Genomic DNA, 27,518 nt, shown 5'->3' on the forward strand with positions numbered 1-27,518 from the left:
AAACATACAATGAACGGTTGCAGGAACTGGCTTGGCTAGTCTAGTAAAGAGAAGGACCAGGGGAGACATGATAGCGGTCTTCCAATATTTGAGGGGCTGCCACAGGGAGGAAGGGGTCAAGCTATTTTCTAAAGCGCCTGTAGTCCAGACAAGGATTAATGCGTGGAAACTGAACAAGGAGAGATTTAACCTGGAAATAAGGAGGAACTTTCTGACAGTGAGAACAACCAACCAATGGAACAGCTTGCCCTCGGAAGTTGTGGGAGCGCCATCACTTGAGATTTTCAAGAAGAGATTGGACTGCCATTTGTCAGAACTGGTGTAGGGTCTCCCACTTGGGCAGCGGGGGGTTGGACTAGATGACCTACAAGGTCCCTTCCAACTCTGATTATCTGTTAGAAGTCAACATGGGTTTGTTAAAAACAGATCATGCCAAATCAATCTTATTTCATTCTTCAACATAGTGACTAAATTGGTAGACCACTGAAATACTGTGGACATAATATACACTGCTCAAAAAAATAAAGGGAACACTTAAACAACATAATATAACTCCAAGTCAATCACACTTTTGTGAAATCAAACTGTCCACTTAGGTAGCAACACTGATTGACAATCAATTTCACATGCTGTTGTGCAAATGGAATAGACAACAGGTGGAAAGCATAGGCAGTTAGCAAGACATCCCCAATAAAGGAATGGTTCTGCAGGAGGTGACCACAGACCACTTCTCAGTTCCTATGCTTTCTGGCTGATGGTTTGGTCACTTTTGAATGCTGGCGGTGCGTTCACTCTAGTGGTAACATGAGACGGAGTCTACAACCCACACAAGTGGCTCAGGTAGTGCAGCTCATCCAGGATGGCACATCAATGAGAGCTGTGGCAAGAAGGTTTGCTGTGTCTGTCAGCGTAGTGTCCAGAGCATGGAGGTGCTACCAGGAGACAGGCCAGTACATCAGGAGATGTGGAGGAGGCCATAGGAGGGCAACAACCCAGCATCAGAAGCGCTACCTCCACCTTTGTGCAAGGAGGGACAGGAGGAGCACTGCCAGAGCCCTGCAAAATGACCTCCAGCGGGCCACAAATGTGCATGTGGCTGCTCAAACGGTCAGAAACAGACTCCACGGGGATGGTATGAGGGCCAGACGTTCACAGGTGGGGGTTGTGCTTGCAGCCCAACACCATGCAGGATGTTTGGCATTTGCCAGATAATACCAAGATTGGCAAATTCGTCACTGGTGCCCTGTTCTCTTCACAGATGAAAGCAGGTTCACACTGAGCACATGTGAGAGACGTGATGGGGTCTGGAGACGCCGTGGAGAATGTTCTGCTGCCTGCAACATCCTCCAGCATGACCGGTTTGGCAGTGGGTCAGTAATGGTGTGGGGTGGCATTTCTTTAGGTGGCCGCAAAGCCCTCCATGTGCTCACCAGAGGTAGCCTGACTGCCATTAGGTGCCGAGATGAGATCCTCAGACCCCTTGTGAGACCATATGCTGGTGCAGTTGGCCCTGGGTTCCTCCTAATGCAAGACAATGCTGGACCTCATGTGGCTGGAGTGTGTCAGCAGTTCCTTCAAGACGATGGCATTGATGCTATGGACTGGCCCGCCCATTCCTCAGACTTGAATCCAATTGAGCACATCTGGGACATCATGTCTCGCTCCATCCACCAATGCCACGTTGCACCACAGACTGTCCAGGAGTTGGGGGATGCTTTAGTCCAGGTGTGGGAGATCCCTCAGGAGACCATTTGCCACCTCATCAGGAGCATGCCTAGGCATTGTAGGGAGGTCATACAGGCACCTGGAGGCCACACACACTACTGAGCCTCATTTTGACTTGTTTTAAGGACATTACATCAAAGTTGGATCAGCCTGCAGTGTTTTTTTCCACTTTAATTTTGTGTGTAACTCCAAATCCAGACCTCCAGGGGTTGCTAAATTTGATTTCTATTGATAATTGTTGTGTGATTTTGTTGTCAGCACATTCAACTATGTAATGAACAAAGTATTTAATAAGAATATTTCATTCATTCAGATCTAGGATGTTTTATTTTTGTGTTCCCTTTATTTTTTTGAGCAGTGTATTTAGACTTCAACAAGGCATTCAACAAAGTAGACTACAACCTACTTCTTGGTAAGCTAGAAAAAAGTGGGACCATCACCATCAGATGGACTTATAACCGGCTGACAAACCATACTCAACGAGTAGTCCTTTTTTAAAAAAAATAAACTTTATTGAATTTTTTTTTCCAAGAATTTTATTAATTTTTAAAAAAACAAATATACAAACCAAACACAAAACATGAAAACATAAAACATCTTTTTGGAAAGCAGTTTGATCCCAGGTTACATCTTTTTGTACAGACCATAAAATTCAAGTTCATGCTCATTTTTATATACCATTCCATATCTTATTTACCATTCTACATTTTCTATATAGCTTCTCCCCTCCTTTCACTCTCTTAATTCTATTTTATTTCATCTCAATTTAAATCATTATACTTATATCTTTTGTCTGTTCTGTTTCAATTGTCTATTATCTTTTCTCATTAACACAAAATTTCTCCTGTAATCACTTATTGGAGTATGACGCCTTTATATCTTTCCCCTAAATTTAAATTTAATGTATTATTTAAAATAATACATAATTCTCATTCGGATTCTGCTTAGTACATTCTAAAGCTACGCACTATATTTTAAAATATAAATATATAATATAATTAAAACAACAATCCATAGCAATTGAACTCTATCGTTGAAATTAATATTCATTTAAGTCTTGAACATTTTACACATTCCTTTTCAAATAGGTATCATGCTTCTATGGGAACACTTATAAATTTTCATTTCACTTATATTATAAAGTATTATATAATTAAGATGTTCCCATTCCTTCTTAGTTCAATTCTCTCATATTTCATTTCATTTATTTTGTTCAAAGAAAAAAAAAAGAAAATTTCACTAAATTACATTAAATATTTTATGCCACTTTATAATCATATGTTGTTCCAATTTTCTAACATTATTTCAAATACAAATACAATACAGTCTTATGTACCTGTTGTGACTGGAAGGATCGATCCTGCTGGGAGTTTTGACTCTGATGACTCTGAAGATGGAAGGTTGGAGCCTGCTGTGAATGTGGAGTCTGAATTATCAGAGGACACAGACGTGAGCCAGGAGGATGAGAGATTGTCGCAGAGACAATCCTCCCCAGAACCTTCGACTTCATTCATGCCAGCAAATGATCAACAAAATGAGACAGAAGTTTCCAGCGAGGAAACTGACAGATCTTGGATTGACGCCAGGACTAGGAGAACCAGGAAACATCAATCTGAAGGGAGGCGTCAGTCCAGACATTGATTGGAGAGACTGACACGCCTATCCAGGTGATTTAAAGAGGCGTGCTGACTCTCAAACTTTGCTTGGAAGCAAAGTGTTTGATGAGTCAAAAGAATACATTTGGAGTGGCCTTGTGATTTATGGACAATTCTGAATAGCCTGACAGATTCCGGGAAGTCTGCCAAGGACTGGAAAACAGTGCTATTAACCCTTTTGAATCTGATTCTGTTCTTGTTTGAATATTTTGAATTCTGAAACCTTGTCTTCTCATCTATGAATATAGGTGAGACATAACATGTACCTTTGCAGAATCTCTTTTTCAGTCATATTTTTACCCATTACCTCTAAATAAATCCTGTTTCTTTACATCTTGTTTCAAACCTTTGTAGCTTCTCTTCCCTTTCTTCCTCCCTTGCTTCTTCACTCTACCCTTTTTACCTCCTTGTCTCTTGATCTCCACTCTCTTCTGTATTCCTCTTTTCTGTTGCTTTCTGATATTGTATCCACTTTTCACCTTATTTTTCCCTTTTTTGGTTGTTTTTTTAAGTCTTAAATTCTCCATTCTCTTTCCCCCCACTTCCCCTTTCTTCCCCAGATAGAGTTGCTTGTTCATTAAATATGGCTTCTTCTTCATCCCAATCTTCTTCTTGTTGTAGTTTCTCATAAGTAGAAATCGCCATTTCTAAGAAATGAAAAACGGAGCCAAAAGAGCCCTTCCCTTCTTGTTCCTCTTCTTTATATTTTTTAAAATTCCATTTTCAGTTCATCAACAAGTAATGCCATTGTAGAAAAAATTTTAAACAACCCAAATGTTTTTAATCATTCAAATAATAATTTCCAAAAGTCCCACAGTCACCAAGCAGTCCAAATACGCACAGACTGTTTCATTTAACACTTTCTTCTTTTTATACTTTCTCTTCCTGGGGTTGCAATTCAGTAACAAAGTTCCAATTAAAATGTATCTTTTAGAGTCTTGTTACAATTTAGCTCTAGTCTTTTAAATTCCAAGCAGCCTCCTCCAGCAAAATCTTAATCTTAATTCTTTTCCTCTCCCTTCCCACTTACAGCAAGAAAAAAAGTTTTTTCAGTGTTCAGAAATCTTTATTGTCCCCTTGGCTTTAATTTTCCAGTTTAATTACCTGCTGATGCCAAAGCGGGTTTTTCCAATTTCTCATTCATCTGCTGTCACCGTAAGGAAGGAGAGAGAAAAAACAAACTTTCCCTTTTCACTTTCATTCGCTGCTTCCAGATCTTCTTTGGGAGCGATGTATCTTTAATAAAATTTAAATTCCAGGATGTCTTGAATGTTGCTTGTTATCCTGGACAGTCAAAACTTTCACTTTTTTAGCTTCCTCCTGCACATTCTTTTCTGGATGAGTGCTTCTTTGTGGCGGCCATTTCTGACTGCCGCTCTTACTGCTTTCGGAAAAGGGAGTTAAGCCAGCTGAGGAGGGGAGGTGCAGCTCCCCTAGATCCCTGCCAGATCTGCCCTATCTTCAGTTACCTCTACGGGGTAACTACAGCCCCGAAGCCGGCTGGCTCGGGGCACTCCATTGGCGAGCGCAAGCAGAAACTGCGCACAATCGCGGATTCCTGCCGTCGCCGAAGCCCTGCAAACTGGAAGTCTAAACTTTATTGAATTTTTATTACATTAAAAACATAAAAAATATATCACTCAATAACAGCTATTTGTGGTGCTTATTGTATGACAATAATTTGTGCAATAATTACAGGTATTAATTTATGCATAATTACATTCTTATTCTATTACTTATATTTAATAATTACCTATCTTTAATCTATCTCCGATCTATCCAGCTATACTATTGTTCCCACCCTTTATAAAATATTGAAGCTTCTTTATCTTTTAAACCCAGCTCAATGAGTACTCCTTAATGGGTCTAAGTCTACATGGAGGGAAGTAAGCAGTGGGGTGCCACAAGGTTCTGTCATAGGCCCAGTACTCTTCAATATCTTCATAAATGACTTAGATGAGGGAATAGAAGGGGAACTTATAAAATCTGAAGATGATACTAAGCTGGCAGGGATAGCAAACACCCTAGAAGATAGATTCAAGATCCAGATGGATCTTGACAGACTTGAATACTGGGCCCTAACTAACAAAATGAAATTCAACGTAGAGAAAAGTAAAGTCTTACACTTAGGCAAGAAAAACCAAAAGTACACATATAGACTGGCTGAAGTCAGGCTTAATAGCAGTAACTGTGAAAGGGATCTTGAAGTCTTAGTGGACAACCAATTAAATATGAGCCAACAGTGTGCGGCAGCATCCAAAAAAGCCAATGCAATCCTAAATTGCATTAACAATCAAGATCAAGTAAGGTACTAATACTACTCTATAAAGGCTTAGTAAGACCACACCTAGAGTACTGCGTCTAGTTTTGGTCACCACACTATTAAAAAGATGTTGAGACTCTAGTAGAAAGAGTACAGAGAAGAGCAACCAAGATGATTTCTTCCCCAAACCCCAGAAACTTTAACCTTAGACTGTTTACTATTGACCTCACCCCTTTCCTAAGAAGTCTGTAGGGGGCGTGCATACGCGCACCAATGTACCTACCATCCCTGTCCTATAGTTTCTTTTATTTTTTATTTTTCTTATATGTATCCATGTATTCATGGATGTTTTTACTATGTTACTATGTTTTACTATGTTTACTACGTAAAAACTATGTTTTTACTTATACCTATTATCTTGTAAGCAATTGACATAAATAAATAAATAAATAAACAAACAAACAAACCAAGATAAATTAGGGGACTGGAGGCTAAAATATTCGATGAACTATGAATGGTTGCAGGAACTGGCCATTGCTAGCCTAGTGAAGAGAAAGACCAGGGGTGAAAAGATAGCAGTGCTCCAATATTTGAGGGATTGTCACAGAGAAGAGAGGGTTAAGCTATTTTCCAAAGCACTTGTACACCAGACAAGAAATAGTGGATAGAAGCTGAACAAGGAGAGATTCAACCTTGAAATAAGGAGAAATTTTCTGACAGTGAGAGCAATCAATCAATCAATGGAACAACTTGCCTTCAGAAATTGTGGGAGCTTCATCACTGGAAGTTTTCAAGAAGAGACTGGACTGTCAAAAATGGTGTAAGGTCTGTTTGGGTGGCCAATAGCTCATGTTCAAAATGACCTCCGGATAAAATGCCCATTTATATCTGCTCTTTTTGTCCTGAAATCAATTTTATAATAACATACAAGCTTTCCTGAGATTCATCAGATACTCAGGAAAGCATACGCATTTTCATAAAATGGGTCAATTAATTAACTACACTCCTTCTGATTTTTTGCCAGCACAACTCTCCTATAATGTCTACAGCGAAAAGTACCAGCTTGGGTAAGTATACTCCATTGTCGTCGTCGATTCAGTCGTGCCCAGCCCTCAGCCAGTGGCTCAACCATCTCCACGCCCCTCTCCTGCAGATAATGCGAATATCGTCCCTAAAACGTGCAATTGTCTTTATGACCTCACTCACCGCTTCCACGGGAGGACTCCAAGATTTTTCGAAGCGGCCTGGCCGCCGGTGGTGAAAAACAATGCCAGCCGCACCAGTAACACGCCGCAAGAAACCTAAATAAAACAAAACGAAAAGCGGGGCTCCCCAGGCCACCGTCGATAGTTGCCAGCCTTCGTCCTTCATGGCTCAGGTGGCCAGTGCGGCAGGGAAAAGGAGAAAATCAGCAGAAAGTCGAAGAAATAGAGTACAAAACGCTTCCCTCCGTCTCGCAGATTTGTACTGGGTTGGAGGCGGAGCTTGATGAAAGCAGCTATTTTTTGCCGTTTGTTTGAGGAATCGGAATATGACTCCTCAGCTTGGTATTTTTCCGGAACTCCATCGCGCAACGTGCCTGAATACAAATATAGCCGTTTTCGGTTAATCGCATGTTTGCGTCAGTGCAGCACCGACACCACTCTGAAACTACAAAGGAGAAGCGATTTGTGTTAACAGAGACCCTAAGAGATTTTAAAAGATGTACACAATATACACGATATTTTTCGATTCTTTTTGCGGCCTTTTTAGTTTGATTTAAACAATGATTTGTTAGTTACCCATGGATTCCCCAATTAACTCCTTATTCTTGGCTCGCCGACATACAGTAGAATAGCGGCAAGAGTTGGATTGTCATAAAATTGGCTAGGCAATTGTTTTCTGCAGGCACAATTTTGTCTGAGCGGGGAAAAAACTTAAGTGATAGGTAATATTAGCCGAATCCCGCAGAATTCCGCTTTGTTCCTGCAGCCGCATGTTGCTATTATAAAAGTCCATGAATGGCAAAAGGGACCATCTTTTAACTGGACGGGATGGGACGGGACGGCCAGAGCAAAGAAGCTAGTCTAGCGTAATTAGGGACACGACAAGTTGTTCTTACTTTTAATACGGGACATTCATTCTGTCCTGTTACATTGCTCTCTTCAAACTCTTCAGGTACGTCCCCATCTAGTTTCACTTGTTCATTGATCGATGACCGATAAATGCCAAACACTTCACTCGAATTTGGGGTGAGGCGGGAGGGGGGAGATAAATCCACAACGGCCTGGATTCAATCGACAAAGCAGGCTAAAATGTGATTGGAGAGCCGATTATTTTTACTAAAAATTTACAGCAACTTTGGGCAGGAATCGATCCAATCCCTTGGGTAGGAAGTCTGCTGGGGGTGCGTCGTTGCTCTTGGGAACCCCCCCCCCTCCCACAATTTTAATCATATTACATTGTTCTTGATAGGGTTACTTTTAAATGTAATATTGTATACAGATGGGCGTACAGTCAATCGATTGAGTCCAACAAAAAAAATGCAACGCAGAGTAAAAACAGCACCGCAGTCAAAAGACTACTACCAGGTCTCTTAATCTGTAAGTAAAGTATTGAAAGGCCCGTGTGAGGAGAGTCACTGTTCCACAGAATGATGCTATTTCTAGAACACGCCCAGATTCCCACAAAAGCCAATTACGACGCAACATTCTTTTCTTACCAGCCAATCCATAGAAGCCTGCCATTGCTTTCTTTCCGGTAACTGTACAGTGAACATTGGCGAAGGAAGAGGGAACGGAGCTTGCTGCTTTGAGGGCTGTGTGATGTCTTGTTTTTTCCAAACTGTTTCTAACAAATACAAATCCAGACAGGGAAGCGAAAGTATAATAGAGGAACAATTACGCCAATGGGGGTTGACGGGTAAGTTTCGTTTCGAGCCATTTTTCCTAAAGATGGAATCCATAGATCAACTTATTTAGGCTCTATTGATAACCGCTAGTTTGTATTGGGGGAAGCCAGGGAATTAAATTAATTCAACGAGAGCATGTTTTTATTTAGAACTATCAAAATGCAGAAAGTATAAAAAGTAAGCAATGGTAATTAAGTACTGTATATTAAAAACTAAGTTCAGCTATGTACAAAGTACCTTGCTTCCTGGCCTGTTCAAAAAGCCGGGTGATGTGAAGATAACGTAAAACGAATAAGTACCTTGTTAATTCAGTATTAAGTGTTTCAGATACTTAAGTAGTTTTCCAAATCAAAAATTTATATATTGATTGTTCAGAGGAAAGAGGTATAAGACATCTTCTTTAAAATCTCTTGTCTTAAAAAATAATAAATATATTGTCAGACTGACATTCCTATATTTGGCATTTAAAAAGTAAGTTCTCTTGAATAATTATGCTATTCCATAAAATAAATCCTTTGTCCTGCCTATTGATAGTATGTAAGTTGTAGCTTCTTATAGCAATCCAATGAATACGGGAACCATGTAACAGGCTATATGTTGTTGTTAGTTGTGAAGTCGTGTTTGATGTAGTAAAACCACTTAATTTACCAGTTTTAGACTTGCCAGAATTAACTCCAAGAATTCCCATTTTGGCTGAGAATTGTAAGTAATAGTGGTAACTTCTTAATGCTTGGTATAAATTCTTACCGTTTAGGTAATAGTCAAATGCATATATGCATCAAAATGAAATATCTTCAAAAAAATAATTCTATGTTTACACATATCTTGAAATGCCAATGAGAACAAGACACCAGGTTCAAGAAAATTGCTGCACTGTATTTTGCTTCCGTTCTAGAATGTCAGTGAAAGTAGCTATGTTAAAATAAGTTCTAAGAAAATGATGATGACTGCTTTTACATAATCAAAGTTTAATGTCTAATTCTTTAATTGTATTTGAAACAGCTGTTTATGTAACTTAAGAGTTCCTATGCAATAGTTTCCCTTTCTTATTTTTTAGCTATTCATCTGTGTCCCTATCAGATAAAAGGTGTAAATTGGCTAATAAGCTGCTATGAAACTGGGCATGGCTGTATTCTGGGTGATGAAATGGGACTGGGCAAGACTTGCCAGGTATTATTTTGTCTTTCTGTATACGATTTCTAATGTCAGAAGAAAAATGAATGCTATTATATGTGATAAATAAATCCAAAATATGTTTAAAATCTATTTCAGACTATTTGTCTGCTTGTTTTTTTGAGTGGGAAGCTTCAGAGGAGACCTTTTATGATCATTTGCCCTCTCTCTGTGTTAAACAACTGGAGAGATGAATTAAAAAGGTAAACATTTCAAGAGTTTTTACATTTCTTGAAGCACATTCTAGCAAATTTCAAATGTAATTTGTGAGCTGCCCAGGGTCAGTTTGGAGTTGGACAGTACTGAAATACAGAATTGGCAGCATTATTGCAAACTATATGTTATTCCTGTTGATAATGAAAAATCTAGTAGCATATTTCCAGCTAATACATTTTATTAAAATCTTTTATGAAGTGTAATTCGTTTATCAGACGTATAGATGAAGTGTGTGAATCTATGATGAAATGAATATATGCTGAAGTGAGCTAAGCTTTTTAACATTTGTTAGTTAGAAAAGGTGCTGCCCATATTTCCTCTGATTTATTTTGCTTATCAAAAGAAATCTAGTAAAATTTGGATTAAGAAAAATGATGCAGAATGAAGTGCAACCCATTTCTTTTAAATGCAGTTGTCTATAAATTTAGCCAGCATTCCATTACCTATGTCTGTCTGTATAAGATAATTATTTTCAGACATTTACTAAGTTAGGAAAACAGGTACTTTGCACACAAAATGTCAGGTTTTGTCTCTGGCATCACAGAATAGATAGTGTTGGAATAAGTGAACCAATACAATTTGTATATTTATAATTCTGGTTAGAAGAGAGACATTGACCGATAGATCTTTTAAACATCCAAAAAAGGTTTTCTCCGAGCCTTTCCACTGTGATATATTCAGGTGGCAAAGAAGAAAGAGCTGAACTGCAACAGGATTTGAAATCAAATCATGGTTTCCACATTTTGCTGACTACTTATGAGGTATATCATTTGTTTTAATTAATACTTTGTATATATGTGTTTAATTAATATTTTGCAAAGGTATTTGGCTATTCTTATTTGACCAGTTTCCATGTCCACCATAATATTCATGATCTGTGATTGTGCTAAAAAAATTAATGATAGCAATTTTGCTTCCATAAATAACAATTATATCTGCAATAGTGTCTCTGAAAATTAAACTTGTCCTCAGTTGAAATTATTCTGTAGAGTCTTTTTCCTGCACTCACTCATCAAGGTCTCATAAATTGCTTTATATAACAATTTTTATTTTATATTCATCTAATTAAGGCCAGATGTACAAGTAGATTGATGGGAAGGAAAGGCTCTGTATATCCTTTTTCTAGTATAATAAAAATAGATGGATGTGGGAAAAATCCAGATATTCAAAAAGGTAGATTATGAGCTTATTGAAACCAGATTATAGAATATCTACAGGTTATTAATTTAGGCTTGCTCACCTTAAATCGTTTTTGTAAAAAAAATTATTCAAGAATCTTTCAGTTGATTATGCTTTAAACTAAACTTTAAAATAACTATCTGGTTTCTAACCTAGCCACCAGTGGTTTAGATTCACGTGTTATACTGGGCAGGATTTTGTAATACTGATGAAACATCAATGAACACCAAAATGGCTGGATTCACACAGGTGTGTGACCCAGACAATAATGATTGGAATTGTTTAATTAACTAGCAATTTATTTTTACTTTACTAAAATATTAATAAGCCATAATTTCTGCTTGAAATGAAATATGAAGCTAGAATTCTGATGCTTTGAAAGTGACACCAAATATAACAAATTCCTAACTATAGGAGGAGGTGAATGGAAAAGGATTGCATACAACCTCAAGGTTTAATTAGGAACAGTGTCATTCATACCACTTGACCATAGAATTACAGGGCTAGAAGGGACCTTGGAAGTCTTCTAAGCTAACCCCCTGCCCAAGGCAGAAGAAACTTTATTGCATCCCAAATGGTTGTCCAATCTCTTCTTCAGGACCTCCATCAATGGAGCACCCACAACTCTTCCATTGATTAATCGTTCTTACTGTTAGGAAATTATTCCTTATTTCCAGATTGGATTTCTCTTTAACAAGATTCCACTCATTAGTTTTTGTCTTGTGTTCATGTATTTGGAGAATAAGTCAACCCCCTCTTCTCTATGATAGCCTCTCAAATACCCGAAGACAACTATCATGTCACTCCAGTCGTTCTCTTCATTAGACTAGAGTAGACATACCTAATTCCCTTAACTGTTCCTCATACGATTAACCTCCAGACCCCTTTTGTTGCTGCTCTTTACACACTTTCTAGGGCTTCAGCTTTTGGGGGGTGGGGGGGTTATCATGGTGAATAATATGTGATGCAGCATTTTAGGCATGGCCTCACTAGTGCAATATACAACAATACTATCACCTCATTATTTTGATGCTATCCCTCTGTTGATGGAGCCTATGCATTGGCTTCCTTCCTTCCTTCCTTCCTTCCTTCCTTCCTTCCTTCCTTCCTTCCTTCCTTCCTTCCTTCCTTCCTTCCTTCCTTCCTTTCTTTCCTATTAATTTTTATTATTCATTTTGCTTATATGAATAAAGCATAGTTGAGTTTCATATGCAATCATCCTTTTCTTTAAAACAAACATGTAAACTTACAGTATAAACAAAACTTTTCTTTTACTTGGTTACAGATGTGCCTCAAAGATGCAGCTTTTCTAAAACGGTGAGGATACTGAGTACCAATTCCATGTTTTCAACACAAAAGCTATTTGGACCCTGGGGCCAGTTATACATGAATAGTTGTTTTAGTTTTTAGAATGAAGCCTGTTCTTACAAAGGTGGTCTCTTTTTTGTGCTTTTACCTATTTGAATCAGTTACTGGGTATTTAAGGGAAGACAGGTGGTAATTATTTGCATTAGAAGGATCATATTAATGTAACATCTAAGAAATAAAGAGAATTATTCAAATATGACCAAGGAGAAGGAAACCTTATACAGTATTCCTCAAGGTTTCTAATTCTGAGCTACTAAATAAAACTTTAATATTTTAAATCTTATTAAATCTCAGTTCCTCTATTAATAAATTAAGCAAATAATAGATCTGAATGCATCATATTTCTGGTCTTTCTTTATGTTCAGTTTTAACTGGACTTGTCTTGTTGTGGATGAAGCTCAGAGACTGAAGAATCAGGATTCATTGCTTCATAAAACACTATCTGAGGTAAAAGAATAGTACATTTTCTTTTATTCAAATGTTAGAAGATGAATATTTCCTAATTGCCTTGGTCATTTGGGCAGATTTCAGTTTTTTTGGTTATCTTTAAGGGTTCAATTAAGTAATAGACTATTTCTAGTTTGATGTGAGGAGACATCCAATTTGAGTTTAAGCTAAATTATTGGCATTTTTATTATTCAATAAGAAAAGAATGTCTACCAAATTGTCTACCAAATAATGCAAAAAAATGCTAAACTAGAGGTCATCTTTTAGTATTCAACAGATTTCCGTCTCCTGCTAACTGGTACTCCAATTCAGAACAATCTTCAAGAGTTATATTCCATGCTTGCTTTTATTGAACCAGTTATATTTCCCAAGCAACTGGCAGATGAATTTGTTTGCTATTACCATAAAATTGAAAAAGACACTGAAACAGGCAAGTAGAAAGTTGAGATTCATTGCAGAATGTGAACAGTTGGGATTCAGGGATTCATTTCTTTTTTGATTATGCTACTGTTATTAAAGGAATGTGTATAGCCTTCGCTTGAACCAAGAACACTCCAATTTTTAATTAAGAATTCAGTGTCCTATGATATCATAGACCTCATCTTTGTGCTGTTTCTTTTTTCATTCATAAGAGATGTATAGTTATGCTTAGGGTATTTTTTTTTTTACTTCCCTGGGGAAATGCAAAGTCTCTTAGGCAAGCTTATTTTTAAGTACAGATAGCCCTCATTTAATGACAGTAATTGGAACTGAATACTTTGTTGCTAAGCAATATGGTCCTAAAGCAAAAATTATATGACCATGCTGACTTAACCACAATTCTGTTGCAGTTATTAAGCAAATTATGCAAAGTCATTAAGCACAATATCATGTGACCACAACTTGTGACTTCCTGCAGACTCCCACATTGACTTTGCTTACTGGAAGCCAGCAGTGAAGGTCACAAATGGTAATCACGCAACCATAACATACTACAGCTGTTGTAATTTCAATCACCTGATTGTGGCGACACGGTAACCATTGCAATTTTGAGGACTGGTTGTAAGCTTCCTTGTTCAGTACTGTCATAACTTAGTACGATCCCAATAACCACTTACCGTATATACTCGAGTATAAGCTGAGTTTTTCAGCACATTTTTTGTGCTGAAAAAACCCCCCTCTGCTTATACTCGAGTCAGATTCCCTCTGAAAAAAAAAATGGTGTGGAGCTCCGGAGCTGGGCAGCCGCTTTCCTGCTTCCGTGTTTCCTTTGCAGCTTGTAAGCATGGGGGTAATCAGAAGCAGAAAAGTTCTTGCATGAGGATGTATTGTTTTTTCATTATTTAACTGTTTTTTTTGGGGGGGGGGGGAAGTCCCACCGTCATGTGAGAATGCTCAGACACGAAATCTATCCGCCTGAAAATAAGTGTGTGTGTGGGGGGGGGATTTTAACAGAGGGAAGACATAGGGAGAAGGCAAAAGCGATGGAAGATCCTTCAGGGGAAACTGAGGGGGAGACTTACCCTTGGTCCAGATGAGCCCCCTTCCCCGCCCCTAAGGAAGCAGAGGCAGCCAGCAAGGGCAGACAAGCCCCGCTTCGCGGACTCCGTTCGTCCTCGCTCCCACCCACCCACCCAAAGCCACGAAGTCCCCCAGTCGCGCAGCCCAGAATCGCCCTCCCCTCAGGGGGCAGCAACGACACCCGGTGTTTCCTGAAACAAGAAGCTCCGCCGTGCAATGAAAGTGCCCTGGCTCTAGGCTCAGAAAACAACGCGAGCCGAGGTGGCTTCGTTTCCTCAGCCCTAGCTGCTTTCAGTCCGCTCGGGAGGTGGAGGGGGAGGAGGAGGTGGTGGCAGTGGCTCGCGTTGTTTTCTGGCTCTAGGCTCGCGATCGCAGAAAACAACGCGAGCTGCTGCCGCCACCTCCTCCTCCCCCTCCTCCTCCCGAGCGGACTGAAAGCAGCTAGGGCTGAGGAAACAAAGCCACCTCGGCTCGCGTTGTTTTCTGAGATCGCGAGCCTAGAGTCTAGAGCTCAGAAAATAACGCGAGCCGCTGCCACCTCCTCCTCCCCTCCTCCTCCCGAGCAGACTGAAAGCAGCTAGGGCTGAGGAAACGAAGCCACCTCGGCTCACATTGTTTTCTGAGCCTAGAGCCAGAGCACTTTCATTGCACGGCGGAGCTTCTTGTTTCAGGAAACACCGGGTGTCGTTGCTGCCCCCTGAGGGGAGGACGATTCTGGGCTGTGCGATTGGGGGACTTCGTGACTTTGGGTGGGTGGGTGGGAGCGAGGACGGACGGAGTCCGCAAAGCGGGGCTTGTCTGCCCTTGCTGGCTGCCTCTGCTTCCTTAGGGGTGGGGAAGGGGGCTCATCTGGACCAAGGGTGAGTCTCCCCCTCAGTTTCCCCTGAAGGATCTTCCGTCGCTTTTGCCTTCTCCCTATGTCTTCCCTCTGTTAAAATCCCACACACGCACACACTTATTTTCAGGCGGATAGATTTCGTGTCTGAGCATTCTCACATGACGGTGGGACTTCCCCCCCCCCCAAAAAAAACAGTTAAATAAAGAAAAAACAATATATCCTCATGCAAGAACTTTTCTGCTTCCGATTACCCTCATGCTTACAAGTTGCAAAGGAAACACGGAAGCAGGGAAGCGGCTGCCCAGCTCCGGAGCTCCACACCATTTTTTTTTTCAGAGGCAATCTGACTCGAGTATAAGCCGAGGGGTTTTTTTTCAGCACAAAAAATGTGCTGAAAAGCTCGGCTTATACTCGAGTCAATAAGTTTTCCCAGTTTTTTGTGGCAAAATTAGGTGCCTCGGCTTATATTCGGGTCAACTTATATTCGAGTATATACGGTATATAGTTTTTAAGATTTTTCTAAAAGGTACTGAATTTGGTGCATATGTGAGAAAAAGAGTTCAGTCTCCAGTAATGTTATGAATCATTATTGCAGACATAATTAATACCTGGAATTTAAATGACATATTGAATATGTTTTAATTCAAATACTTGGGTATTTGGAATAACAACATGCATAGTTCCCCGTACAACAGCTTTCTTCAGTCTCATGCCATGCTGCTGAATCATGGAATTCTTAAATTCACCAGTTGAAATTAGGGAGATTTATACTTGTTAATTTTTGTAACTCTAGCCCTATTAATTTTAGTGGGGTACTCTTAAATGAGACTACTATAGTTTTCAATCACACCAACTATAGTGATGAGTTATATATTTTCTATATGAAGCTCTTTTTTAAGTATCAAATTACATAATCTCATTTGTTAAGACCAGTAGCCATCAAATAAATAAAATCCAAAATAGTCAATTACCTGTAATACTCATGCAACCACATGTAACATTACTCAGGAGATGTAGCCAAACAAGCTAAAATTGGCCTTAGCCTAATGATACTGGCATTATATTCTGAAATATAAGATATAGAAAGGATAAAAAATAAACACATAGAATACATTATTGTAATACTGGTGCCCTGATTTGTTAATCTAATTATGTGATATGACAATCTAATATACTGTACATCTATTTCATTTACTGTATATATCTCTCTTGTGTCAGTTGAGTAGACTGTGTGATGCATTCTTTGAAATGGCCAGACTTTTCGCCTTCTACTTCAAGTTAAGAAATTGTTTCACAATGTTTCTTAACTATCTCTACTAGAATTCATTAAGATGAGTATGTTACGTAGATCCACTTCTAGTTAGCTTCTGTTACTTGAAGGTATGGGAAAATTTACAAATTTTCTTGCAAACATACACCCAAAGCATTAACCATCTAAATGGTGAAGTGATTGTAAATTAAGGGATAGATCCCCTGGATCCTGTTAGATTTCCTTCAGTTTTAAAAATCATAATTTGTCCACGTTTTTCATCTTGTTTACATTTAACTGGATATTTCTGTCTCTTTTTTAAGTCAAAGAACTTCACAGTCTGTTGCAGCCTTTGTTGCTCAGGAGAGTGAAGGGAGAAGTTTCTGAAGAAATTCCAAAGAAGGTAGAAGTGGTTCTCTACCATGGAATGTCAGCACTGCAGAAAAAACTTTATAAGGCTCTTCTTGTGAAAGACCTAGGTAAAAAGAAAGCAAATAGATTTTGGCATTGGCCATCAAGTCAGATAATAATTTGATTGGTAAATTAAGACAGGAAGCTTTAAGGCTGAATCATATTTTGAATAGAACCATTCAAATAATGAAAATTTAGTTATCAAATCCCATTGATTTCAGTGTATATGCTATTCAATTTTTTAAAATTACATTTTCGCCCTAATGGGACACATTTGTGATTTTTCTTCATATTAAGGCTATGCTTCATATTAAGAAGGAAGAAGTAATCCCTAAACATTATTTGGTTTTTCTTACATTTCTTATATTTCTACCTCTAGCAATGCTGAGGATTTTACTGGTTGATTGGATTAGTACTTGAATTTCCCATCATTGATATAAAAGGCAGTATTCTTTTTAAAAGGCAGTAGTTTTTTCTTCTTTCTTCCTTCCAGAAAGTTTGACCTAGTAATAGTTGATCCCATTTTTTCTGTTCATGAAATTTTGAATTTTTCAGGTGGATGTTTTCTCATTTTAGAATTAATGTGATTTGCACTTCATTTTGACTTGTGCAGTTTCTAATATTAATATGTAAAATATAGTCATTATGTGTAGGTAAGTGAATGAATTAATCCCGATTCAGTCTTATAGAACAACTGTTTCTTTTTCTATAGCATGGCTATGTATGAAGCTACTCCTAGTCCTTTGCTTTATGACAATTCAGCTCTTTTAGCCTTGCCCCAGAAATCTATTGTTTAAGATGGTTCTCCAATATTTTATCCATTGTATTTCAGTAATATTGATTCCTTTCAAGCAGGCTTATCCTTTTTCTAAGTTACTCTGGGGTATTTAACAGTTGGTGTCTTTTTTGTCAACACTCTCTTATCCTTGCATTGGACCATTCAGGTATAAATACGTAGCTAGTGCTATGGTTGGAACGATTAACATTCCTGAAGATGCAAATAAGAATTCCAGTCTTAGTTAATCATTTCTATGTAATCATGTTACAACTTCTGTTTCCTTCTTCATTAGAACTGCAAGCTTTGATACTGGCAGGCAAGTTATATTAGTATTTGTCACAAATTGCCAAATCATCTGTACATATCTTCTGACCCTGCAGCTCATTTGTGTACTTTGGTTTTGCTAATTTGTGAAGAGAAGCTACTGAAAAACAAACACATGTTAATATGGGCTAATATAATTTGGATGATAGTTAAATGAATCCCAGAATCTTAACGCTCTCTGTATTGTTAGTTTATTTATTTGAACTTTCCTTGAAATTGTAAGGAAGGATGGGCCAGAAATGTTGCAAGAAGGTACATTTCCTAGGGAGATCAGGAGTTTTAAAACAGTATTTGCTGAAAGCTACTAGAAACCCTTATCAACTAACATAGTTCTTATGAACATCTTGTCTACAAATTAGGTAACTTTTATATTTAGATCATCTTGTCAGATTGTATGATGGTGTCTGTCAAAGATTGCTCATCTCTGCAGTAGATGACCAAAGCATTGGCATGAGATTAGAAATTAAATTGTTAGAACTTTCAACTTCAGGATTTGGGTATCACAGTGCACTCTGCCATTTAATGTAATTGGTCATAAGAAAATAATGTTTTAAAACTTTAAGGAATTTTAACAATTGTTAGCAATGGCTTTCTTTTTTGCTGTTTCTAAAGCATATATATTGAATAGAAGATACTATAATGTGAATTTTAATTAAAACATTCTTTACCTGCTGTTTTGTGTGATTAAGTCTTGATATCTAAATGTATCAACAAAAGCAGCAAATGTCTCTAATATTTTTTCAGATGCATTTGAAAATGAGTCTGGAAAGAAAGCTAAACTCCAAAATGTGTTGATTCAACTACGGAAATGTGTAGCTCACCCATATCTATTCATTGGTAAGAATTATGAACCATGAGCATTGTTGAAGCTACTAAATTAACTGAGGTAGGCATAATAATTCTATTAGTAGGCTAAGCAGATCCTATATCTCATTTAAGTAGAAGAAGGAAATGAGGCACTGACTTAGATCTGAATAGTTGTGCTGGTTGTCTGTCTTTTTTTATTATTATTCTTCGGCTGAGTTATATGAGGGATGCCTTCAAGTCACTGGTAACTGCCTGCACTAGTCCCTGCAGTTTTCTTGGCAAGATTTTTCAGAAATGATTTGCCATTGTCTCCTTCCTAGGACTGGAAGGGAGTGACTGCCCAAAATCACCCAGCTGGCTTTCTGCTTAAGGTAGGACTAAAACTCATAGTGCCCCAGTTTCTAGCTGATGCTTTAACCCAGGGGTCCCCAAACTTGGCAACTTTAAGACTTGTGGACTTCAACTCCCAGAATTCCTCAGCCAGCACAAGTCTTAAAGTTGCCAAGTTTGGAGACCTCTGCTTTAACCACTACACTAAACTGGCGCTCTTTATCAATCCTAGATCACCAAAATCTCTTTCACTGAGGACTGAACAAGAAAGGATTAACACACACACACACACACACACACACACACACACACACACACAGAGGACTAAGGGTTTTTTCCTGTTAGCTCCATTTAGGCTAAGCAGGATGTTGATTGCATCTGTTCTTATGACTGAAATTGAAGGATCACTGTTGGCAGTGTTTCTATATATTATATGTTTCTATATTTTGGACTAAACTGAAGATTCCATTTCCAGTTGTATTCACAGAAATTATTAGGAAGGAATGGGTTGATCTAACTAACTATAAGACTCTTCCCTCTTTGTCAGTGTCTATGACATTGAATCTCTTCCCTGGGCATCTACAGAATAGCTTGGGATGTCCTGTGTTGCTTTTAAATTTCACACAAAGATCCTATGAAGGAAGTTGGGCTGAAAGCAAAGAGCAATTCACTGAAAGTCATCCAGTTGGCTTTCACACCTGAGAAAGGTCTAGAGCCCACAATCTCCTGATTTCTAGTCCTGCACCCCAACTGCCACATCAAACTGACTCCCAGGCAATGAACCTGTTGTATCTCTCATTATCGAAGTGGTGGTCAAGAGAGAAAAAGGTAAGATTCTAGTGGACTCAACTGAACATAGGATAATTGGTCCTGTGAGATAGAAGCCTTGAACAATTGAGTCTCAGTGATAGCCTCTAGCCCTATGATTTGGGCGTGTGCATTGTTTAAAGATTTGTCGTATTCTAAACATTTACAGAACCATTTGGTAAGTTTGCCAAAATAGTACAATTCATTGTTGATAATACTTTTTGTACAGTCTTTGAACAGGGTGCCTCTTGAAAGTTGGCCTACCAGAGAAGATAGTGGAGGCCATTTTAGCAGTTGCCATATTTTTTGGAGTATAAGTTGCTTTAAAGTATAAGACACACCTAGCTTTTGGAGAGGAAAACAAGGAAAGTAAATCTGCCTCTGCCTCCCAGTAATTTGCCTCCTTGCAGCAAACAACAAACAGCCTGGGCAGCTGATTGTCGATTGGATCGGCCTCCTGACAATCAGCTGTTTCAGGCTGCAGGGATTGCTATTACCTATTGCCGCCTCCACGCGCCTCATTTTGGGCATCTACATCCCATTTTCAGTCTCTGCACACCCCATTTTCCACCTATCCAACAATTCTACCAAGATTTTTTAAATTACTGTTTCATAGTTTTATTGTATTTTTTTAGGACACACATAGTTGAATATGCAAGATTTATTTTTTTACTTTTTAAATTATGATGACTAAATGTAATTACCAAATTTTGTTTTGCAGCTTAACTCATCAAAGATGAAATAGTTCTCTCTAACAGGTTCAAAAGTTTAGCCCTTTCTTTTCTTTAATTAGAATTTTTCTGTAGAATAAAAGTGTACAAAATTGCAAGAAGGAAAAATATTCAAAAGAAGAAGAAAAAAAAGAAAACAGAATTGTGACTTCTCTTCTTTCTTTGAGTAATTGCCATCTTATTCTTTCCCTTCTTCTTTGACCCTTTTTAATCCCCAAATCCATAAATCATCAATCTTTTTTTCTTTCATCATAAAGTCTGTATGAGACTTCCAGTTTAAAAAAAAAAACTTTATTTTTTCACCAACCAAACTGGTGAGCTTTGCCATTTCCACAAGCTCCATAAGTTTTATAATCCAATCTACTGTGGGTATTTCATTATTTTTCCATATATATGAGTACATTAATCTTGCCAATGCTACTATATACAGTATTCCTATATTTTTTGTAGAAGAAAAACTTTCCTTTGTGATTAGAAGAGGTGCAATTAACTCCCTTCCTTCCTTCCTTCCTCCCTCCCTCCCTCCCTCCCTCCCTTTCTTTTTTCTTTATTTAATAATGGCCAGAATGGTACAACATCTGTTAAGATCATTTTGAGCAGTTCTAGAAACCATTTTCAGTTGTTTAGGATCAGGTATTTTTTCTAGACCATGAAAAATCAATTATAATATGTCAGGGATGGGAAACTGGATTTCTTTGAGGACCGGATCAGCATTGTAATTCTCCTCTGCAGACCGGCAAGGGTGAGCTAGACGGATGCCTCCTGTAGCACTTTGCTGGCCGAAAACAGGCCGCATGGCCCATTCCCGAGCTGTTTTTCAGACTGTTTTTCAGGCCATTTTTCAAGCCTTTTTTGGCTGGCAGAGTGCTGCAGGAGGCCATGGAGAGTGAAAACGAGGCACAGAGGGGCTGCATGTGGCTGGCTTTAGCTGCCAGAGGCACCACAGGCCGGTCCTTTAATATTTCCAGGCCAGCCCCACGGGCCAGATTTAAGCACCCCGTGGGCTGGATTCGGCCCGCGGGCCTTGATTTGACACCCCTTCAATATATAGTTTCTTCTTCAGATTTAAAAAGGATTTCCTGTTGAATACACAGGCACTGTTCACTGCATTGAGCTTAATATAAGAACTTTAAGTATATCTTGGAAATCTGTTTTTTTTTAATTAAAGTAGCATTTAAGTAAATATCCCGAATGCATCTTTAAAGGTCCAGATATAGCATTAGATTTTAAGTATAAGCAGTGGTTATTAATTTGCTTCTTAACTTGCTGCAAAGCAATGGCATTATGATTTTAAATCTGCTCAGATTGCTTGAAATAATCCTCTCGTTCTTTTTGGTGGCCTCGTTATTCTGGGTTTTTTCCCTAATGGGAATAAACTATACATGATGTGGCCTTGAATGACTTTGATTGTGCTCTCTTCTCTTTCTCTAGATTTTCTTTCTCTGGAGATGTTTTAGCATATTATTTCCTACTGTTTTAGCAAATAGTATATAGTATAGTCTTTATTGTCATTGTACATCATACATATATACAACAAAATTGGTTTAGCCTCTCTGGTGCAATCTATAACAGAAAATACAAAATTACATAAATAGTATAGAGCAGGGATGTCCAACCTTTTGGACCTCAGGGACCACCAAATATATAATTTTAAATCCCGCGGACCACTGGTATGAATTTTGACTGATAGTGGCTTGCTGATGTTGCTGGGAAAGTCAGTCCCATATTCTAAAGCTGCAATAGTCACAGGACTGGTCCTTTGGTCATCCCAGAGCAGCTGCTCTTTTACCTGGGTGCACCGGCCTGCCATGGACTGCAGGAGCTGTTCCAGGATGACCAAAGGGCCAGTCTTGTGACTACTGCAGCTCTGGAATATGGGACCGACTTTCCCACCAACGCCAGCAAGCCACCCTGGGGCAGATTTCCCTCCCTCACCATTGGTCTTACCTTCCAGTTTCAGCTCACAAGGCTCTACTCTAGGTAAGGTTTGTGCTTGGCTGAAGGGTGGGGGCCAGTGGGTGGGCAGGCCATGCGGGCGATGCAGCCTTGTGTTCCTGTACAGACTGGATTAATTGCTTTGGGGGGAGTGCTTTAGGGGGGACATTTCTCTGCGGACCACCAAAATTTTCTCACAGACCACCAGTGGTCCCTGGCCCACTGTTGGTGACCACTGGTATAGAGAATAACCCCTATACAAGTAATTGGGGGGGAAAGACTAGTCATGTGTTGCCGTATGTGTGTGGAGTGATTGTGATTGTGTTTAAGAGTCTGACAGCCCATGGGTAGAAGCTGTTTTTAAACCTGTTTGTTTGGCTGGCTATGCTTTGATGTCTTCTGCCCTATGGTAGAAGTAAAAAGAGACACTGGCCAGGGTGTAAATCATCCCTAAGTATCTTCCTTATTCTGCTGAAACAGCAAGACCTGGTGATGTGATCTAGTGGTATTAGAGGGCAACTGATGGTTTCTTATGCCAAATTGATCACTCTGTAGTGCCTTCCTCTCCACAGCTGTTAGACCAGCATACCATACCGTTATACAGTATGTGAGGACACTTTCTATCATAGACTGATAGAAAGAAGTCATCAGCTGCTGTTCCACCTGATTTTTCCATAGCACTCTAAGGAAATAAAGTCTCTGTTAGGCCTTAATAACCACCAGGGACATGTTTTTCCAGGTGAGATCTTGACTAATGAGCACTCCCAAGAATTTAAGAGGAAACCCTCTCCACACAGCCCCACTCAATATACAGTGGGGCAGGTTCCTCTGTGCTTAGAATATCTAAACCCGAGAGAAATGAGTGTTACAGTGGATGCAGTATTATTTCTAATTTTATCTTCTTCTTTTTTGCATATAAATTTTTTATTTTTGTATTTTAAAAAATATTTCTTCAGGTGAACAATGTGGTTCCAGGTTTTTACATTTCAATACAAGCATGACCATGATTACATATTCAGCTTTCATATCCAATTTCATATATTATTGCTTATTTTCTATTTCTTTAAATATTCTCATGCATTGTTATACTCATTACTCATTTTGTCCAATTTCAATTCATATAGCTTATTTCATTTTTCTTTAAATATTCTCATGCCTTATTTTAAAATATTATCTAAATTCTTATTCCATTTCTATACTCATTACACATATTTTCTTATATCCATCACATTTGTAAGTTTATAACATACTATTATTCCATTCATTGTTCAATAAATTTCATCCTAATTCTTACTATCCAAAGATTATCCCCTTTCATTGTCAATTCAAGCTTGCCACCCCTTTATCTTATACATTTCCCCCAATGTACTCCGTTTAATTCGTTATGAAAATTTACCACAATATAGTCATTTTTTAATTACTACATTCTACGTTAGTAACAATAATCCCTTAACTTTATATAATATATATATATATAATTCCACATGGAAAGAGTTTTTGTTAAAGATTGCAGAAGTGGCGAACAGACGGGGGGGGAGAATTACAAACTTATGAAACTGGACTTTGGGCTTTGAGAAGAATCAAATTGGATGTGGAAAAATTTAGAGGAAAATGTTTGACTACAACAGATTTGGAAATTGAATGCTGGAATTGACTGTGTTAAAAAGGAATAATAGCTAATAATTGGGAATTAGTGAAATTAATAAAAGCTTAAATAAGGGAAAAAGCGGAAAAATAAAGGGAAACAGAATTGAGAGCACAAAATGAGTGAAATGTGTGGAAATAAAATTGGAATTACAAAGCATGAAGGAAATGAGAGAAAGCTCAGAAATATATAGTATTCTAATTTTATCTTGAGGTTGTGTTTTATAGAAATTTTGTGCTTTGTTCCTTTTGTGTTATTTATTTCTTGGAATAATATTTACATTTGAGTAAAAGCCGTACTTACAGTGCTATGATCAATTCAAAGTCTTCCCTCAAGTTAGCTCTAGAACAAGTGTACTTTCACCTCCCTGCTGGTAGTCTCAGAACTACAGCCCCATATGTAAGTCTATTCTAATATTCTGTCTGGTTTGGCTTTGTAACCAAATTAGACAGAGACAGACTTTAACGGATAATTACAACTGCAGAAAAAACAATTGCTACCAACCTGCCTTCCATTGAGGACTTGTATACTGCACGAGTCAAAAAGAGGGCTATGAAAATATTTACAGACCCCTCACATCCTGGACATAAATTGCTTCAATTTCTTCCCTCAAAACAACGCTATAGAGCACTGCACACCAGATCAACTAGACACAAAGACAGTTTTTTCCCTGAAGGCCATCACTCTGCTAAACAACTATTTCCATAACACTGTCAAGTTATTTACTAAGACTCTATTACTATTTTCCTCTCATCCTTCCTAGTACCTATCTCTTCCCACTTACGACTAAAGCTGTGTTGCTTATATTTTTACAATTTATATTGTTTTATTTGTTTCCTAGTATGATTTGATTGCTTATTAGTAACCTATGACTATCACTAAATGTTGTATCTTATGATTCTTGATGAATGGATTTTTTTTCCTTTATGTACACTGAGAGCATATGCACCAAAGACAAATTCCTTGTGTGTCCAATCACACTTGGCCAATTAAGAATTCTATTCTATTCTAATATGTGAAAGGGATTAATCAGGACAATATGCTCAAGTCCCTTCTATTTGTTTGGAACCACTGCTGGAGTACTTTCCGTTACAATGCATTTTTAGACACAATTTTTAATAAAGGTGTTTCATAATAATTGATTTTCTTTCAAGGTGTTGAACCAGAGCCCTTTGTCGTTGGAGATCATCTCATTGAAGCTAGTGGTAAACTGAACTTGTTGGATAAACTTCTTTCTTTCCTGTATATTGGGTATGTTTTATAGTTTCTATGACGTGGGACTTTTTTAATGTAAACAATAGCATTTTTTAAAAAAAACTGATTAATATGAGGGAATGATTGAGCACAAGAACAATTTTAGAGAAAGGTAGAGACTTTCAAATACATTATTTGAAGAAAACATAAATTGAATGATAAATGTACAAGCATGATGTCCTTAATGAAAAATGTACATGCATAATTAATTCATGCTTATTGGAATCAGGGCTTTGGAACTCTTTTGGGGTTTTGCTCAGTTTTGCCAATGATCATAATAATTCCAGTAATATTTCCTAGCACTTTCAGCTCATTCAAAGAAAGAATGGGATTGTGTGTCCTTTTCTGAAATGTTGAAAATGGGTAGGTGGACGGTTGGACTTAAGCATAGCACACAAAATTATCTGCTACAATGTCCTACTAGTCAATGACTACTTCAACTTCACCTTCAACAATACAAGAGCACACAACAGATACAAACTGAGTGTAAACAGCTCCAAACTTGATTGCAGAAAGTACGACTTCAGCAACAGAGTGGTCAGTGCCTAGAATGCACTACCTGACTCTTTTGTTACATCCTCTAACCCCCACTCCTTTAACCTCAAACTAACCACTATTGACCTCACTCATTCCTAAGAGGTCTGTAAGGGGAGTGCATACGTGCACAATCATGCCTCTCATCCCTGTCCTATTGTCCCCATTTATTTGTAACCTATTTCCTATATTCTTACTCATGTTTATACTTATACCTATTATTTTGTAAGCGATTGACAAATCAAATAAATAAAAAATAAAAAATACATGTCTGGACATACTGGGGTTGGAGTGGGGGCTAGGTAGGGCAATGTATTGCTTTGCGTCATGTCATATATTAGAATGGAGTGGACTGGAGTGGGGAATGAAATGGAATAGAATTAAATGGAATGGAATTGGAAGGGACCTTCGATGTCTTCTAGTCCAGACACCTGTTCAAGCGGGAGAACCTATACTATTTCAGATAAGTGACTGTCTAGTCTCTTCTTAAAAACCTCCAATGATGGAGCACCCACGATTTCTGTAGGCAAGCTGTTGTTCCACTTGTTAATTGTTCTCACTTGTTTCTCTTTAATTCCAGGTTGCTTCTCTCTTTGATTAGTTTCCAACCATTGTTTCTTTCCTGCACTCTGGTGCTTTAGGTAATAATTTGACCGCCTTCTTCTTTGTGGCAGCCTCTCAAATACTGAAATACTGCTATCATGTCACCCTTAATTCTTTTTTTCTTTCGACTAGCCAGACCCAAAAATTGCAGCCGTTCTTCATATGGTTTAGTCTCCAGGCCTTTGATCATCTTAGTTGCTCTTCTCTGAACATTTTCCAAAGTCTTAATATCTGTTTTATAGTATGGTGACCAAAATTGGTTGCAGTATTCCAGGTGTGGTCTTACTAGGGTTTTGTAAAGGGGCACTAATACTTAGTGTGATCTTGATTCTATGCCTCTGTTTATATAATCCAGGATTGTATTAACTTTTTGGGTGGCTGCTGCACACTGCTGGCTCATATTCATGTGATCATTTGCTAGGACTGCCACAGTTACTGTTTTTGAGCCAGGTCTCACCTAATCTGTACTTATATCTTTGATTTTTCCTGCCAAAATATAAAGTTTTGCTTTTCTCCACATATTAACTGCTATATCAAACTGGGTTCCTAAAACCCAAAACATTAAGAATAAGGAAATGTTTAAAATTGAGTATGAGATATGTAATATGAATAGAAGCTACACTAGATAGCTTTAAGCAAGCTTGAATATCTTGGCCAGATTACCTGTGTGAATGCCAAATGGGTTTTGAAAGAGAGGACAACAGTATGGCTTAAGACAATTGCAGCCTTGCAACAGTCTCAGCAGACTATAATTGCAGACAGATGCTAGAAGTTGCCTCTTAAGTGTAGGAAAGGAAATAAAGATGAACAGATCTTGGTAGTAACAACAAATAGAAATTGTGGAGGGCAAGGTAGA

At 38.2% G+C, this 27,518-nt stretch overlaps 2 protein-coding genes across 4 annotated transcripts in view; one reads left to right on the forward strand and one right to left on the reverse strand.

The window, feature by feature from the left end:
* The window catches only part of LOC113444500 (uncharacterized), a 58,616-nt gene extending 51,504 nt beyond the window's left edge, over positions 1–7,112 (reverse strand). For both annotated transcript variants that reach the window (XM_026713287.2, XM_026713288.2), the window contains exon 1: positions 6,850–7,112. In XM_026713287.2, the coding sequence (XP_026569072.1) occupies positions 6,850–7,014 (165 nt within the window). In that variant the 5' untranslated portion in view covers positions 7,015–7,112. The remainder of the gene's footprint in view (positions 1–6,849) is intronic.
* Positions 7,113–8,399: 1,287 nt separating this feature from the next.
* The window catches only part of CHD1L (chromodomain helicase DNA binding protein 1 like), a 51,943-nt gene continuing 32,824 nt past the window's right edge, over positions 8,400–27,518 (forward strand). For both annotated transcript variants that reach the window (XM_026713217.2, XM_087926087.1), the window contains exons 1-10: positions 8,400–8,544; positions 9,591–9,703; positions 9,806–9,909; positions 10,569–10,683; positions 12,387–12,418; positions 12,835–12,916; positions 13,184–13,346; positions 16,827–16,982; positions 18,761–18,853; positions 25,426–25,522. In XM_026713217.2, the coding sequence (XP_026569002.1) occupies positions 8,448–8,544; positions 9,591–9,703; positions 9,806–9,909; positions 10,569–10,683; positions 12,387–12,418; positions 12,835–12,916; positions 13,184–13,346; positions 16,827–16,982; positions 18,761–18,853; positions 25,426–25,522 (1,052 nt within the window). In that variant the 5' untranslated portion in view covers positions 8,400–8,447. The remainder of the gene's footprint in view (positions 8,545–9,590; positions 9,704–9,805; positions 9,910–10,568; positions 10,684–12,386; positions 12,419–12,834; positions 12,917–13,183; positions 13,347–16,826; positions 16,983–18,760; positions 18,854–25,425; positions 25,523–27,518) is intronic.

This window comes from Pseudonaja textilis, chromosome 2 (assembly GCF_049901715.1).
Source record: "Pseudonaja textilis isolate UNSWEBS1 chromosome 2, rPseTex1.2, whole genome shotgun sequence".
Taxonomy (NCBI): domain Eukaryota; kingdom Metazoa; phylum Chordata; class Lepidosauria; order Squamata; family Elapidae; genus Pseudonaja; species Pseudonaja textilis.